At 44.2% G+C, this 17,617-nt stretch overlaps 2 protein-coding genes across 2 annotated transcripts in view; one reads left to right on the plus strand and one right to left on the minus strand.

Annotated features, from left to right (window-relative positions):
- Nucleotides 1–7,587: 7,587 nt before the first annotated feature.
- On the minus strand, nucleotides 7,588–14,958 carry DNAJC25 (DnaJ heat shock protein family (Hsp40) member C25). Its single transcript, XM_023944317.2, has 4 exons — nucleotides 14,605–14,958; nucleotides 13,467–13,619; nucleotides 11,071–11,541; nucleotides 7,588–8,283 (listed from the first exon to the last, which is right to left on the minus strand). The coding sequence occupies exons 1-4, from the start codon at nucleotides 14,914–14,916 to the stop codon at nucleotides 8,161–8,163; spliced, it is 1,059 nt and encodes a 352-aa protein (XP_023800085.2). The 5' UTR covers nucleotides 14,917–14,958; the 3' UTR covers nucleotides 7,588–8,160.
- Nucleotides 14,959–15,041: 83 nt separating this feature from the next.
- Nucleotides 15,042–17,617, plus strand: part of ECPAS (Ecm29 proteasome adaptor and scaffold) — a 64,300-nt gene continuing 61,724 nt past the window's right edge. Inside the window, exon 1 of the mRNA XM_086868340.1 lies at nucleotides 15,042–17,605. The gene's annotated coding sequence lies outside the window, so the exon portion shown is untranslated. The remainder of the gene's footprint in view (nucleotides 17,606–17,617) is intronic.

Consider the following 17,617-nt stretch of genomic DNA (forward strand, 5'->3'; position numbering starts at 1 on the left):
CATATCATAGTCCCATCCTACAAAATACACCACAGAGATCAAGTACTGCAAGTATGGCTGGTACAGTACAAACAAAATGTTACAAATATGAGAGGAAATAAGTCCACATTGTAACTAGCAACTGTTAAACTACTACAATTAATGTTTATAACAGTTTTCTTTTAACAAACTTTGGTCAGACCTGTTCTTTTATCAACCTTTTGGGTCCATGCCAAAAGGACTGTTGTGGTTTAAGGCCAGATGGAAATTAACCACTTGCTCAACTCCACCCCCTCTTCTCCACCTCCAACCCTGTACAATGGGGAGAATGATCCGAGTAAAATTTGTATGTCGAAATGAGAACAGCTTAAAAATTGAAAATAAAGTAAAATACAATAATAATGGGAAATAATAATACTGATAATAAAAAGAAAACAAAAAAGTTATCTACAATGCAATTGCTCACCACTTGCTGAATGATATTCTAACTCCAGAACACAGCAGTGTAACAGCCACTGAAAAGAAATTAACTCTACCCTAGCTTTTACCAGAACAGCTGAATAGTTTGGAGTGTCAGGGTGTGTGGGATTTTATGAGCAAGTACATAGGGCAGTGGGCACCTTCAAGATGTTCCTGCCTTACCCCTGAGCAAGTACAGAATCCAGAAAAACTAGTAAACTACTTCTTAAAAGTGTGCTGTCACCCTGACAGCCCAGAGAGGATCTAGACCACTGCAACATGTTGTGGCCTGGCCCAGGCTTATTAAGCTGTGGTCAACTCTGCTTAGTATTTTCAGGGGGAAAAGAAGATCTCTGAATCTGACAATGAGATGAAAATTGGGCGTGCAGCTGCTCCAGCCACTGAGAGACACTGCAGCTGCTCCAATCCCAGTGACAGGAACTGCCACTGAAACCACTGAAACAGAATCTGCAGGTGCCAGTGTCAATTACCCCTGTAGAGAAGCAGAAGAAAAGTGCATGAAAGTCACTCTGTAAAAAACCTTTAGCAAAAAGAGTCAAGGAGGACAGGAAGAATAAAGAGGACAAAGAAGCAGTACCATCACAAGGGTGAATTACAGAGCCATCATCAAGGCCATCACAGGAACTGGAAGAGGAAACAGAAGAGCCAGCCACAACTTTATCCCTTTTCCTGAGTGAGCTGGGAGATATGAGAAGATTTCAGTCATTGTCCAGGTGAGTGTATAATCACCTGGCTCCTCCAGTGCTGGCACAACAGAGCCAGCAGTGTGGCATTAAAAGAGTAAGGAAGGCAGGGAGCTGGGATCACTCTGCTGAGAAACCAGCCACTGACAAAGCAATGTGAAAAAAGATACAAGCCCTTTGTCTGTGGAGCTGACTCTTATCAAGTGTGAGAGCAAGGTGTCCCTATAAAGAAGATATTCCATGTAAATTAAGCAAATGGGCTTCAATAGAGAAAGGTATTAAATACCTGAGGGAATTATCCATATGAGAAATTATATATTTTGACCTAGACAATGCACAGCTCCCCCCAGGTCCAAGTGATGTCTTACATCAATGATTCATGGTAAAAATTTTTTACAGGGAGTGCCAACAGCACATGCCAGCCCCTTGTCAACTATTGTTTCTAAAGATGATGCACAACCAACAGAAGGTGATTTTTCATACCCAGGAATACAAAGACAGTATTTCTTCTCCCGCCACTGCAGCTGTGGAAAAGCTATCAGATAAACTGGTAGATAAACTGACTCAAGCTTTTCAGCATTTCAGAGTCCTACTCCTCACCTGCAGGGCCCCCTGTTGCAGCTGGAGCCTGAGGGCCTGTCCAACCCCAGCTTCTGCCAGCAACAAGCCCAGATAGACAGATAGATGTCCTGGGGGAGAGCTGCCATCCAGGGTTTCCAGGCAGTCTCCAGCCAGGGGTAACCCTTAGGAGCATGGGAAAAGGCTTAAGGTGCCCAGCTCTTTTACAAGTGATTGCTGCTCTGTGATCAGCTCTGTTCAGCCCTGCCGGCTCCGTTCAGGGGTTACTCCAGCCGACACAGAGAAGAGATGGGAAGATCATATGGCATTCCACAGAAAGTCTTTAGTGCAGGCTTCAGTGAAGGGGGCCAGTGATGGTCTAACCCTGAACTGGGCAAAAGCTGGTGTTTTGATAGGGAAGGGGAGAATCTAGGAGGGGACCAACAGTCTGAGACCGGGCTAAGATGACCAATACTTAACAGGGAGATAACATGGGGTCCTGAAGCAGGAAGGGGTCCACAGCTTAGTCACCATGACTAGGTGGTTTTGTCTTTTCTTAGGGGACAGATCTCCAGGGAGGATTCCTGTCAGGCTGGGCTTCCTCCACAGCCCCCTATTTCTACAACTGACAGTATGTGTCCTCTTGGTTAAGAGAGAGGATATAGAAGGTACACACCATGGGGTACCCTGTGGTTTTACCAGCAGGACCATGGAGAGGATATGAGGAAGTGGAATGAACAATCCACCTTGATCCTAGATGCACAGATACGGGAATTGCGGGGGGAAACAGCCATGGTGCAATTTTTTTTCCAAGGAGATTGGTGCTCCAATCTCCAGCAGACAGTTTTCCAGGCAGACTGGAAAGTCTGATCATATTACTGACCCTATGGAGATAAGGTCTAATCCATTTCTACAAGGTGTTAGTGGGTAACCTTGAAATCAGTATTAGAGGGGCCCTGCCTCTAGCCAGGTGGAGGAGAGGGCTAACTAGGTTTACTGGACCGTGTGGATTCAAAGGCCTGGCACAGCAGCCCCACAGGATTACAAGGCTTTGGTAGCCACTGGTGCACATTGTATCCTAATGCCATCAAGCTACATAGGGACAGAATCCATTTGTATTTCTGGAGTGACAGGGGAGTCCAAACAGCTGACTCTGTTGGAAGCTAAGATTAGTCTGACTGGGAATTAGAGGCACAAGCACCCTGGTGTGCCTGAACCAGAGGCTCCATGCATCCTTGGACTAGACTGTGCCAAGACATGATATTTCAGAGATCCAAGAGGGACGGTAGGCTTCTGGTAAAACTTCCCCAGAGGAAGAGGAAATGAGGCATTTGTCTACCTTGCCTGGTCCCTCAGAGGACTCCTCTGATGTGGGGTTGCTGGAGGCTGAAGAGCAGCAGGTGCCAGTCACTGCCACAATGGTGCACAGGAGGTAATAAGAGTCTCCAGCCAAGACTCTGTAACTCCTCCCCGTGGGGTGGTTTGCTGCCTGGGGAGCCAAGGGGTGACCAGCAGGAGCTGCTTACCCTTGGACAGCCCCTTATGGCGAGTGTGAGTCTAAGGGGATAGGGACTGAGTAGATTTTCATGGCCTGGATGAATGCCACCTCTGGGTGCTGCCACACCCAACATTCTGGAGCTTCAGTGTGAACATGAGCCAAAGGCAGCCCAGTGGTGCCACCACTGACATTGCTGATGTGTTTTTCTCAATCCCTTTGGCAGCAGCAGGCAGGCCACAGTTTGTTTTCACTTGGAGGGATGTCCAGTAGAGCTGGAATTGACTGTGCCGGGGGTGAAAACACAGCTCACCATCTGCTGATGGACTGATCCACACTGCACTGGGGCAGGGTGAAGCTCCAGAACACCTGGAATATATTGATAGCATCATTGTATGGAGCAACACAGCAGGTGAAGTTTTGTGGAATAAAAGAAAATAATCCAAATCCTTCTAAACCCCATTTTTTCCATAAATCAAAGTAAGGTAAAGGGACCTGCATAGGACATGAAATTTTGAGGAATGAAATGGCAAGATGGACATCACCAGATCCCAATGGGCATGATTAATAAGTGTGGTGCCCACCAGCTAACTAGAAATAAACACCAATTTTTTTAGGCACTGTGAGATTTTGGAGAATGGACATTTCAAATTAGTCTGATTGTAAGCTCCCTCTAGCAAGTGACACAGAAGAAGAATTATTTTGAATGGTGCCCTGAGCAGCAAAAAGCCTTTGAATAAATCAAACAGGAGATAATTCATGGTGTATCTCTTGGGCCAGTCTGAATAGGGCAAGATGTAAAAAATGTCCCTAATACTGTAGCTGAAGAGAGCGGTTCTTCCTGGAGCCTCTGACAGAAAGCACCAGGTGAGGATTGAGGTTGACCCTTAGGTTTTTGAAACTGGGCATACAAAGGGTCTGAAGCCTACTTTATTCCAACTAAAGCTTATGGTGTCCAAGCCAGTTCAGAGGTGATTGGTACTGAAGCTCAGCTCCTCCTGGTTTGCTGGTTGTCTGTGATGGGCTGAATGTTCAGTGGGAGGATCTCCTCTAAACACCATGCAACCAATGCTACCTGGAGTAAGTGGGTTGCGCTGGTTGCACAACAAACTTGAATAGGAAAACTTCATCATCCAGGAATCTTAGAAAAGATCATGGACTGACCAGAAGGCAAAGATTTTGGAATGTCACCTGAAGGAGAGGTAATATGTGCTGGAGAGGGCCCACTATGTAATAAATTACCAGAAAGGAAGGAGCAATATGCCTTTTTCATTTGGGTCCTTGCTGTCTTGTGGGAAAGCACCAGAGGTGGAAAGCAGCTGCATGGAGTCCCCCAAAACAAGCCACAGAAACTGATGAAGGAGGTGAATTGAGTCAGTTTGCAGAGGTGAAAGCCAGGAAGCTGGCCTCAGACACTGCTGAAAGAGAGAAATGGCCAATGGCCTTGCAGTAAAGGAAGCAGAATACTTGGCAGTATAGAGGTAAACACATTTGGGCTGCTGCATTGTGGCAAGATATTGCTGCCTGGATGGAGAGCCTGGTTGTGAAGGTACCTCACATACCCAAGCACGGTATTCTCCTTCAGCAGTTTCTGTAACTTACTGTGGGGGACTCCATACAGCTGATTTCCATCCCTGGTGCTTTCCCAAAAGACAGTAAGGACCCAAATGTAAAAGGCATATTGCTCCTTCCTTTCTGGTAATTTGTTACATAGTGGGGCCTCTCCAGCACATATTACCCCTCCTTCTGGTGCCACTGGAGAACATCAGAATAACCAGTAGGTGGACCAGGCTTCCAGGACTCAGGAGTCTCAGTGGTCCTAGACTGGCAGCTCAAGGGTAAATTATTTCTAGTTTTCTCCCCATGACACTTTGGGACACCAAGGAAGAGATGCAACATAGCAGTGTACTTGGGACTGAGAGATGGACTTAACCAAGGACACTATCTCACAGGTTATCCATGAATGTGAAACATGAGCTGCCATAAAGCAGGCCAAGCAGTTAAAGCCTTTTTGGTATGGAGTATGATGGCTGAAATATAAATATGGGGACTCCTGGTAGATTGACCTATCACATCCCTCCAAATCAGTAATGGCAAGTGCCATGTGCTAACAGTGGTGGAATCAGACACCGGATAGCTGGGGACATGCCCTGTGCCTCACGCCACTGCCTGGAACACCATCCTGGGCCTGGAAAAGCTAGCCCTGTGGCAACATGGCACCCCAGAAAGATCTGAATCAGACAATGGAACTTCCTTCCTAAACATCCTCATAGTTTTGGGGCAAAGAACATGGCACTGAGTGGATGTATCATTCCCTACCGTGCACCAACCTGGAAAGAACGAATAATGTAATGGACTGCTAAAGACTACACTGAGAGCAATGAGTGGTGGGACATTCAAATGTTGGGATACACATTTAGCAAAGGCCACCTGGTTAGATACCAGAGGATCTGCCAACCAGGCTGGCCCTGCCCAAAGTTCTTATGTAGGGTAGAAGGGGATAAATTACCTGTAGTGTATACTAAAAACATGCTGGGGAAAAGAGTCTGGGATATTCCTGCCCCAGGCAAAGGCAAACCCATCTGCAGGATTGCTTTTTCTCAAGGTCCCAGGTGCCCTTGGTGTGTAGTGTTGGAGGATGGGGAAGCTCTGTGTGTGCCTCAAGGTGATTTGATTTTAGGTGAAAATAGCCAGTGAATTAAACTGTATGATGCTCATCACTATGCAACACTCTATTGCCACTTCTGTGTGTAGAAGTGGCAATAATAGCTGTGTGTGTGTCACTTCACAGCATCGATCCTAACAACTGCTCTGGGGACCTGAGCCTGACTCCCCTCTGATTATTGCACTCACAGAGAATGAACTTGGATAAAACTGATCAAGTGCAGCAGTACTGGCATCAGAACTGGCTCAAATGTGCAGCATGCAACAATCTAACACCTCACACCATCTTTTCTGCTTCAAAGACTGTTACCAAAGATGAAGGCCAAAGTCGTGGACTAAATTAATTCAACAAACTTGTTTTTTTAATTGTGTGGATGTTTTATGAACACTTAATAGAGCGTTCCATTGACTAAAAGAATGATGTTTGTGTATCTATCAACACAGGAAGGGAAGGTGATGGGATACTGGGGAGTGTGAAACTTAGCATGACAAAGGTGATATGGATTAAGTGGTGGGTATTGTCCTGGTTACAGCTTAGGGTAATTTCTTCTCAGTGGCTGTTACAGTGCTGTTTCAGATTTAGAATGAGAATGGTGTTGACAACGAAGTGATGTTTTGGGTTTTGCTAAATTGTGCTTATCTGAAGTCAAGGACTTTTCCCACCTTGTCTCATGCTCTGCCAGTGAGAAGATACACCAAAAAAAACGATCTGGGAGGGATAAGTGACCTAAACTGGCCAAAGGGATACTCCACACCAGAGAACATCATGCCTGATATATAAACTGGAAGGCTATCCAGAAGACCAGTGGATCCGGGTACAGGAAGGGGAGTCTGGTATCGGTCAGTGCCTGGTAAGCAACTGCATCGTGCATCACTTGTTTGTGTTTTTTTTATTATTTCCCATTCTTACTGTATTTTACTTTATTTTCAGTTATTAAACTGTTCTTATCTCAACATACAAGTTTTGCTTTGATTCTTGTCCCCATTCTACCAGGGTGAGGGGAAAAGAGTGGGGAGTTGAACAAGTGGATATGAGGTGTTTCATCTCCAGCTAGGCAAAAAACTACAATATACGGTTTTGAGTGTATTATTTTAAACAGAAAACTGGAACAACATTTCAAAAATGTGCAAAAGGTCAGGAGAAGCAAGTTCAAAACCTGCACTCCCAGAACCAATCTCCACAGAAGGCAGCTAACAAGGCACTGTTTTCAGCAGTTTCCTTATACAGAACTCACTTTTACAGGTGTGATGATCGGAGAAAGACTATGCTCTCATCTTTCCTTCCTCAGTAAAATTACTGAAGAGGAGTAAGGCAGCAGACTCCCTTTAACCAGCAAATCACAGAAACTCTCTGACCTGGGCTGTTACAGAGCAAACCACAGACTGCTGTTATGCATTATTTATTCTAAGTACTCAGAGGTCTGATCAGAAGAGATAAATGTAATGAATATTTAAGATTTAGAATTTGAAACTAATTGTCTGTATGTATAAACTTTTATTTACATAAGGCATCAAAATTGCCCTTTTAAACAAAAGGGTCATTTCTCCCTTTAACCAATACTTTGGTGAAAGAAACGTCACATTTAATAGACTAATATTCACTAGTATACTTGTTCTGAAAAAGCAGGTATAATCCAATGTACAAGATGAAAAACCACAAAATATCCAAGCATACTGCTTCATGAATTACTCTGTAGAACAAAGAATTAAGGCTTGCTTGCATCACAATGATGATCAATCATGCATCATTTATTCCCATAAAGAATAAAATCCATTTCCAAGTGAAGCAGGAGTAGCAGTAGTCTTGTATAATCCCCATATTGTTTACATGGAAAAAAAAAAACAATTTGGCATCTTAGAAATTAGATTGAATAGTAGGGGGAAAGAGAGGAAAACAGAAAATGGTCCTTGCTTCGGAATCCTTTACAAGCATTTTCAGTTTCCACTGAAGAACCCTTCAATTTAAAGAGGAAAACTGGAACTTGTCAAGGTTTGAACTAACATTTTCAGAAAGACTAGAATTATGGTTTCATAGATGATGAAGTATCTAGCAAAAATACATTGCTTGGAATAATGAATTCCACACTGATATCCCCAAGTAAATGGTATATATACATTAGGCTACACCTGTTTAATAGGTCTGATTTATAAAAATGGTAAACCTGTATTATGCTTCAGCCTGATGTAGTAGTTCCTGAGTTTTAGATCACTGCTAAGCCACAGCAGACAAAACTCTGAATGATGTAATGAAAAGTTTTGCAAATCACTTTCAGCAACAACACACATTTCATTCAGCAACTTTCAATCATCAATAAAAGTCAGTCTTCCAGGTCCTTCATTTTTCATCCACCGCCGGTATCTCTTCCATCGGGGATCCATGGCCATCTTCTTCTTTAGCTCCTCCTCTTGTTCTCGTTTATACACCTGGCAAGACAGACAGAAGTTTCTAATTAAGAATGGAGAAACAGCTTAACTGAGCCTCAAGTGGGGTGTGTTTATAATTCAATCATTTGCCACCCTATTGTTCTTACAGAAGACTGGCTTGCAGTGCAAAAGCAGACCTTGACCAACAGAAAGCACTGGAGCACCTGCAGCCCAAGAGTCTCTTGCTGCCCAAGATGCTCTGTGCTTTTGCTGAGATCAGAACTGTAAGCCCCGTAACATTTTTATTTTTTTCTCCTAGAGAAATAGATGCTCAACGAATTCAACAAAAGAAAATACACACTAAGCAACAGATAATGTTCTACAAAGTTAACCTTGTAAGTCCCTCTCAGCATATATACTGTTCAATGAAACTGTTCAGCTCCTCATTTTAGCTGTTCTCCCTTTTCAAAGTTATCATCTAACAGAATACCACTATGGAACTTTTTGTTCCCAAGAAAGGTTCTCAGCAAAGTTGAGAATATCTCAAATATCTCTGCATCTTTATAGTACTAAAAGATAAACAATTATATTCTGTCAAGAAATATCTCAGAGTCACATGACTTAGTCTGACTCAAACACCAATTAAATTTAGAGTTCTGCTAACAAGTCCGCAAACAAGATTTTAAAAATACTATGTTATATATGGCTGCATGACAACACAAACTCAATGCTCAGTGATCATAAAGGTTTTAAGAATCATTAGGAAACAGTACAAATATTGTGGAGCTCTATGATGCACCTATGTATTGAATTCCTGGCCTTTCCCATCCTAAAACAACACTGGAAAACTGGAGAGTACGTAGATACACATCTCCAGTGATGAAGGAACAGACAAGCTTTTGGGGAGAAACACTATAGTGTTATTTTTCAGACTAGAAAATACATGACTGTGTTTCAAGTAAGGATATGGCAGTGCTACATAGAAGTACAAGCCAGTACAAGAACAGAATAAAGCATGATTATTCTCCATTTCCAGTAATACTGGAATGAGCAGGAGTCCCAGTGACTTAAAAAAAATCCTCTTCCACCACCTTCTACAAGTATGGATGAACTCATCACCAGATGGCACAGCAGACACTGAAAACTTTAATGCGTTCAAGAGACTAGGTAAAAACGGAATAAAGCAATTATCTACAAAGACCATTTCCTTTTCAGAAAGTTACAAAGCTGCAAAATATGTTGGATAAATATTACCATACAGGGGCAGCTGTCAAGTGTTCATCAGGGAAAATCAACTGCTGGAGATAAGTGTGAGCTAAAAAGACTTGTGGCCAATATAGCCCTTTCACACTCAGTGACCGAAACATCCTCAGTTAAAAACTGAATGGGTAAGAAACCAGGGCGTTTTTTTCTCTACTACAGGATATCCATCCAATCTTTTTCCATAGTAACATCTGCTTTAACTAGCAGCATTACTCAGTCTTTGGACTTCCAGACTGCTTTCTAGCAGACCCATCCTAACTGAACATGGCAGCTAAACCTTTCCTTACATTAACACCTATTTTACTATTTTCCTCCACAAGTTTGTAGAGTAATCCACCCCTGTCTGAGGGTGAAGAAACATTCTCTTATCTTTGGTGTCCTGCCATCCCATCTCTTTTCCCAGCATATGCAGAACAGCAGCACCACCTCCTTTTCCCCTTAAGACTGAGTTCATATTCTCATGTTTTTCTTTAGAAACCTCACATCCAAAGGGCCCACAGAACCACCTCTGTGGAACAACAGAAGGGTTTTATCAACCTGCCATGCATCAACCTCAGCATCCCAAGTAATTCTGGAGTGCAAATTCCATGCTGTGGCTGATGTTCCTTTTCTCTCACAGAATTTAAAAAAATTATACAATGACTATGTAGTGTTGATTACTGATTTTTTTAATCTGTCCATGGCAAGAGTAGAAGTTATGCCTAATGGTGGTTTTTATGCCATCCTTACTTGAATAGGTATACAGCACTTCAAGAACAGTCCATGACTCACACAGGACAAAGAACTACCAAAGAACAGATGGGAAAACCAAAATAAAAACTAACAAACAATTAAAACCCCCTGAGCCAGGAATTAACAGCTTAGAAGACTGATGAAATAGGAGTTTCAGACAGAATGGGTAATTCTTATTACAAATTATTACCGTTTGGAGAGCAGACAATAGTCTTCAACCTACTATAATAGCACACTGTTATTACTGTACTGGGAGTGCTGGATAACTAACATTAGTTTTTCCACAGGGGCTACTGATAAATAACAGAGAAGAGAAGAGAAATTTCCAGTTTCCAGTTTTCCTGAAGCTGTTGGATAGACCTTAAAGACTAATTAGCAAAAAAAAAAAGATAAATGTATGTAAAAGTAACTGGAACGAGTGGATGAACAGATAATAAGGAATACAGGGATGTTTTTGGCATGTAAAAAGAAGCAACAGCAACAGGCCCAAAGAAAAAGTTCAAGAAAAGGTCACCTGCAATATTGAAGCACTCAGCCAATACAAGCACTGCAGACCCCTTCAGACAGCCCTCTAGAACCATAAAAGGACTTCCAGGAGTCAGATACATGCAAATTAGCTCTAAGAAAAGTGATGTTTATGTATTAGCTAGGAAGTCTATTCTAATGAATATGTATGATCATGACAGAATAAATACCCCACTGTAAATTTTCACAGCACATATTTGATTATACATTATTTGAGGATACATGCTTTGGGTGTGTCCAGAGCTGTAATAAAGAGTGCCTGCTTTCTAATGCTTCCAATTGTGTTAGAAAGTTCATTTCCTGGCAGATTTCAGTATCGCTACCCACCTCATAGTTTTCTCGTATCCATAGTTGCCGTTCAAGAAAGGTCTCCTTTTGATGATCTTCCAGGCTGTCAAACTGAGACTGAGACATTTTCATGTACCTTCGTATGATATACAACTTCTCTTCCACACCATACTCTTGCCCTTTAATAGTGAAACAATAAATCCACCAACAGTACCAAACTATGTACTTGCACCAGTAAAAAGGAGCAAGAAGGATCTGAAATAGAAGGATATCATATATTTTGGGCTTCTGATAACCACCCTTTATATCTATTTTATTTTTAATAATGTCTTTGATAATTTCTTCCTCCTCTTCACGAATTTCTTCTTTAGACCGCCTGTTCTTGCCTTTTTCTTTAGTCTTGTTGAGTAAACCTTGTTGCCTGGCAATCTCAGTAGCTTGTATACGGTATTTTGGCACAGATGCTAAGTAGTTGATAGCTTCATTGTAACTACTCCACCAGCTGAAGAACTGTAATTTAAGAACAGTAAACATAAAAACCTTGTTTTAATATAGACACATTCCTATTTGGGGGTTTGCCAGGAAAAAAGTAATGCTGTCACACATTTTTAATCACAGTTACATTAAAGTAAGGGCAAAAAATGAAGCTAACAGTACTTCCGTGATATCATAGGAGCTACAATCATCCTTCCAGACTCAGTGAAGCACCTGGGAAATGAATGTATAGAAATGTATATGACAGCAATTTATGATGCCAAGGAAGGCCAAGCAGACATGTTCTGAACAGTTTTGTTCTTGAGCAGATGGCAATCAAGTTAATACCAGGCTGTGCCAGCCATTCACAAAAGCCCCCCTTCTTATATTTATAAATATAGGAGCTACTATACAAACTATTTTATATTTTAGTATAAAATTTTTTACCCATTTAAAACAGTTCACTGAACACAGATTAAGTATGACAGTCTCATCAGTCTGGCAGTGTCCACTTTGCAAGACCCAACATACCTCTCTGATCTCTAGCTGCCTTCTGGATTTCAAGGGAGTGGGGACAAAAGCTCCCAAACAACAAACCAGAGAAAAATATTGCTTGAGTATTTGAGTAACACAGAATCATAGAACATCCTGAATTGGAAGAGACCCACAAGGATCATCAAGTCCAGCTCCTAGCCCTGTACAGTGCAACCCTGAGAATGCTTCCTTCTGAAGACAGAAGCAGCACAAGGACTAGTTGAGAGCTGATGTTGTACCCATCTAGTGTCTTGTAAATGACCTAAGATGAGGCATGGAAAACATGTTAGAAACTAGATAGGCACAAGAGAGGAAAAGTCAGCAGCTCACTTTCATTCTTGGGACAAAAAAGCATGTCTCACTGATGAAACTTTTTTAACAATGACACATCTCACACCATTTATCAAGACAAAGCGCAGACATAAACCCACTATACAACCCTAGCAAAGGCCAAAAAACAGAAACAACAGAAAGCATCATGGGAAAACCAGTTTACAGAGATGCTTACACTGAATTTAGAACTTAGCTGGACTCCAGGAAAGTGTCTGCACTTACACACAAAATGAGAAATAAGACATGAAATGAAACTTTGGCATCGGAACTGGAGAAAAGTTAAGTGTTTGGTTGAGTATGACATTAGAATTTATTATTCCAAATTATCAAATTCTGATCAACATACTTTTTATTCCAACTTCCAATATCCCACTAAACACTGAGCTACCTGCACCACAGCATAATCTGTGTCTACATCTCTTAAACTTCTTGGGTATTTCTAATGATGTTTTGAACCAGTGATTTAAAAGATCCTAAAGAGAAGTTATGCATTTTTATCCTCTTGTCAGCAACAGCACAAGTTTTTTCATTTAAAACACAGAGGGTTTTCTTGCCTTAGATTTACCACCTTCAGAGTAAACTCTGCTGAACTGAATGCTTCTCTCATTACTTCATCCATGTGGTGTTTAAAATATACCACAATGCAAGATTCACACACTAGTAAACTCCTGATACTCACTCCTATCATCTGAAATAAGTCTTGAATTCAGTTTGCTACTAATCCATTTTTTTAAAAATTTACTTATGCATCTTGGCAGACACACATTATTTGGGGCACTAGTCCTGCCTGAGCTACTCTGAGCCTGCCAGGAAGAACCAAGTAAACTGTTCAGAAAAGATGCAGAAAAGATTCTTGTCTCAAAGAAAATGAAAATAAACTAATATCTACCTTTGTTCAAGGCACCAAGGGCAGTCAAAAATCTGCTAAGTACCTCCTGACTTCAGGATTTTTATGAACACCATACAGAACCAGACCACAGCACACAGGAACAGGGCTCCTCACAGACACTTTTTATTAAATGGCACATTTAATACTGCCACTACTTCTCTTCTTGTTCAGAAATTCACAGTATGATGTAAACATGAAATTTTACCTGAAACACAGAGATGGCACACACTGTAACTAGGATCACTATTGTGACATCTACTTTAGGAGCCAGTCTCCTGCTGTAGTAGTGGTAATAATGCCTGTAATACTCCTCAGGATGATCCAGCATGTAGTCATAGTCTTTACGTGTTTCTTCATCCTGCAGGATGAGATGAAAAACTCATTCAGGTTTAAATTCCTGCTTTCACTTGCTCTGTTGTATCTGTGCTTTACTTCTCATTAAGCGTGCTGCTGTAAAACTGGCCACAGCCCAAGTGAGCATGAAACAGAGGAAATTTGTCCTTTTCTTATATTCTCAATGAATTTGTTCTCACACTTATCTGCCCATATATATATGACGCGTTTAGACTTAAAATGAATAAGCAGGTACTGTGCAAAGGCATTTAAAACTAGAAAACAGACAAGCAACTAAAATCCATGGAGTGAGTTGTTTAACTTCAGAATGGGAATTCCAGATGGACTAGAGTTAATAAGTATTGCTCAGGAAAAGATTTTCAGATGAAGAACCTATTAGGAGATTGTTTTACAAAACTTAAAGGAATTAGTTTACAGGGCTATGGAATCTGTCCAATGGAAGGCCAATTCAAAACCTCATTGTTCTCATATTCTCTGAGTTTTTCATCATTTTCCTCCATATAATTGCGGGATGGGAAATTTAATTTTGCCAGGATCAACTGCATTCCTTTCAAACTCCGTCCCCCTTCCCACCCTGGGGGAAAAAAAAAAAAAAAAGTTCCCTTTTCTAACCCCTCGTAGCCTTAAAACACTTACAGGTCTCCTTCTTCCATTCCTGGGTTCCATCTTTGCCAAGTCACACATGCTTTGCCCTGAGAAGCCTTCCCTTACAGATCCCATATGCTACTCGAGCCACTGCTACTTTTAAAGGTACACCTCCAAGATAAAGCCCGGACGGTTCGTTATAAATAAATAAATAAAATAAAATAAAATAACATCAATTTTAAAAGAACGAATTCTAGACACAGAAGGATTTTCAAGAGCACTCCATCCTCCTTCCAGCACTCTCGGGCTGCCCACGGAAGGAGGATTTTTCGGGGTGTTTCTCCTCCCCTCCCTGACTGCTTACCGGAGCGGCTCCGGCCGCGGCGGCGGTCCCGCTCTCTCACCTTGAGGGTCTCGTAGGCGGCGGCGATGAGCAGGAACTTCTCGTGGGCCGCCTGCGCCCCGCCGCCCTCGCCGCCCGCGGGCTCCCCGCGGTAGCGGTCGGGGTGGTACTGCCGGGCGAGCTGCCGGTAGGCGCGGGCGATCTCCGCCTTGCTGGCCTGCCGGCTGACGCCCAGCACCTCGTAGCAGACTCGGCGGCCGCAGTAGAGGCGGTCGGTGAGGCCCCTCGCCGGCCGCGGCAGCAGCGCCGCGCACAGGCACAAGCACAGCGCCCACCGCCCGCCCGGACACCGCACCGCCGCCGCCGCCGCCATTTCACCGCCGCCGCCGCCGCCGCCGCCGCCGGGGCCGGGCCGCGCTCCGTGCCGTGCGCGCGGCCGGCGGCGGGGCCGGCGCGGGAGGGCGGGGGCGCGACAGGGGGCGGGTCACGGCAGAGCCCGCGCTCGGGGGCGGCGGAGAGAGGCAGCGCGGCCTGCTCGACGAGCCGAGCACCAGCGCAGGTCCTTTGTCCCCGGTTTGTCACCGGCTGCTGCCGTCCCGTTCTTGCAGCCGGCGGTGTGCCCTCGCGTTGCACCCACGCCAGCGGAATCCTGGGATGCGTTCGGAAGAGCGCTGCCAGCGGGTCGATGAGGTGATCCTGCCCCTGTAGTCTGCCCTAGCGAGGCGGTATCTGAACTGCTGTGTTCAACTCTGAGCTGCACAGCTCAGGAAAAACACGGAGGTACTGGAAGAGGTCCAGAGGAGGCCACAAAGGTGATCTGGGGTCTGGAGCAGCTCTCTCATGAGAAGAGACTGCAGTAGCTGGGCCTGTTCAGTCTGGAGAAGAGACGACTGAGAGAGGATCTCATTAATGCATATAAGTGTCTCAAAGAAGGGTATTGAGAGGGTGGTGCCAGACTTTTCAGTGGTGCCCAGCGATAGTATGAGGACCAAAGACCATAAACACAAGAAGTTTCGCCTCGGCATGAGGAAGAACTTCTGTACACCGAAGGTGGCAGAGCACTGGAGCAGGCTGCTCAGGGAAGTCGTCATCTCCCTGCCTGGGGGTATTCAAAACCCACCTGGACACGATCTTGTGTCACCTGCTGTAGGGGACCCTTGCCTTGGCAGGGGGGTTTGAATAGATGATCTCCAGAGGTCACTTCCAACCCCAATGATTGTGTTATACTTCCAGTACCTTTTAAGTACTTCCTGAGCCTGTACGTGGTTTATGTTTGCTCCTGGCAGGATCTCAGGGTCTGACCACCTGTCATGTGGGGTCCAACGCAATTTAGCTGGCAGTCCCATTTTGGGAACTGTCCTGTGCGTCTCTTCTATGGCGTGGAATCATGGGGAGCATTCCTGCTGCTGCCCAAGGACACAACTTTGATAGGTGACCTCATCTTTGTCTAGAAGTATCCCAAGGGAGGGTGACAAGGTTCCACCTGAACATGAGGAAGAATTTCTTTACTGTGCTGCACACTGGAGCAGATTGCCCAAAGAGGTTGTGGAGTCTCCCTCACCTGAGAGATTAAAGAACTGTCTGGATGCAATCCATGTCCTCAAGGATCATGTCCTGCTTGAGCAGGGAGGTTGGACCAGATGTCCTTCCAGCATGACCTATTCTGTGATTCTGAGTGATTCTGTATGCACAGCTCCCTGAAATGGTAGCTTCGACAATAGGTCTGCCACCTGTGATATGCTGTATCCAAAGACTTCTCCTGGGGAGGAGGATTACATCTCTGCTAAGGTGGAACAAGCAGGAACATCACCGCAGTGTTTGACCTTTCCTAGGAAAGCAGATATGGGCTTGATGCTGTAAATATTCACCACAAAAATGCTCAGCTCATTAGAGAGCATCTGCTGTTCTTAAAGCTAGAAATGAGTGTGCCTCCTGTGTGGCTGGTCTCCCCTGCCTGTCTCCTTTCTGCGTTAATAAATGCTTATAATTTCCATCAGTTGTGGCTGGGTCCCAAATCTGCTTCCTAAAAAAAAAAAAAAAAAAAGGCCACCTCTTTGCAACTCATTAGAGCCCAGCCTCTCAGCATTGGAGGCTGGGAGTCAACTCCTCAGATTGTGGTGGATTGACCTGATGGTCGTTGACCACCAAGCTGCTCTATCACTTCCCCTTGCCAGGTGGATGGAAGAGAGAGAATAAGATGGAAAATGACTTACTGGTTGAGATCAGACAGTTTACTAAAGCAAAAGTGAAAATTTGTGCATGCACAGGCAAAGAGGAAGAAAATTTTACTGTTTACTTCCCATCCACAAGTTATGTCTGGCCATTTCCTGGGGAGTGGGACTTCAGGATGCACAGAGGTTGCTCTGGAAGGCAAACTGTATAAAGTGAATGCCACTTGTTCCTCCCTCAGCTTTTGTATCTGAGCTGGCATCATATGCCACGGAATTTTACTTTGGTCAGTTTGGCTCAGCTGGCCTGGTTTCGTCCCCTCCCAGGATCTTGCCCATCCCCAGCCCCCTTGATGGAGGAAGGAATGTTGGAGAGACAGGGCTGATGCTGTGCCAGCACTGCTCAGCAAGAGCCAAAACACTGGTGTGTTACCAGCACCTTTCCAGCCATCGATGCAAAGTGCAGCAAGGTGAGGGCTGCTGTGGGGGAGATGAACTCCAGCTCAGCCAGAGGCATTGCACAAATATAGCAAGAATGGTACACAGAAGCTTTTGTCACCTTTTTTTTTCCTGACTCGAGAAGAAAGCTAGTCCTCTGACACCTGTCACTAGAACTTAAGGTCTGTCTTGGGACTGGCCCCGGAGCTTCAGGGAGACGTGAGCCCCCGTGCCACCTGCAGGAAGCAGGGAGGGAGCTCGGGAACGGGCGCCACGCTGGCTGCTTCTAGAGCTGCCCCAGGGACGCCTCGGCTGGGGCATCTTGCCAAGATGCTCCTTTCAGAGATCATGTGTAGCATCGCAGAGTTTGGGACAAAGGCGCAGTGCGGTGGTCTCTCTGAGCACCCCCAGAACAGCAGGAGAGGGGTTCTACGGAGCAGCTTTATCCCTTGGAGGGTATGGGGGGCT

This window comes from Cyanistes caeruleus, chromosome Z (genome assembly GCF_971803275.1).
Source record: "Cyanistes caeruleus chromosome Z, bCyaCae1.hap1.1, whole genome shotgun sequence".
NCBI classification, from domain to species: Eukaryota; Metazoa; Chordata; class Aves; order Passeriformes; family Paridae; genus Cyanistes; species Cyanistes caeruleus.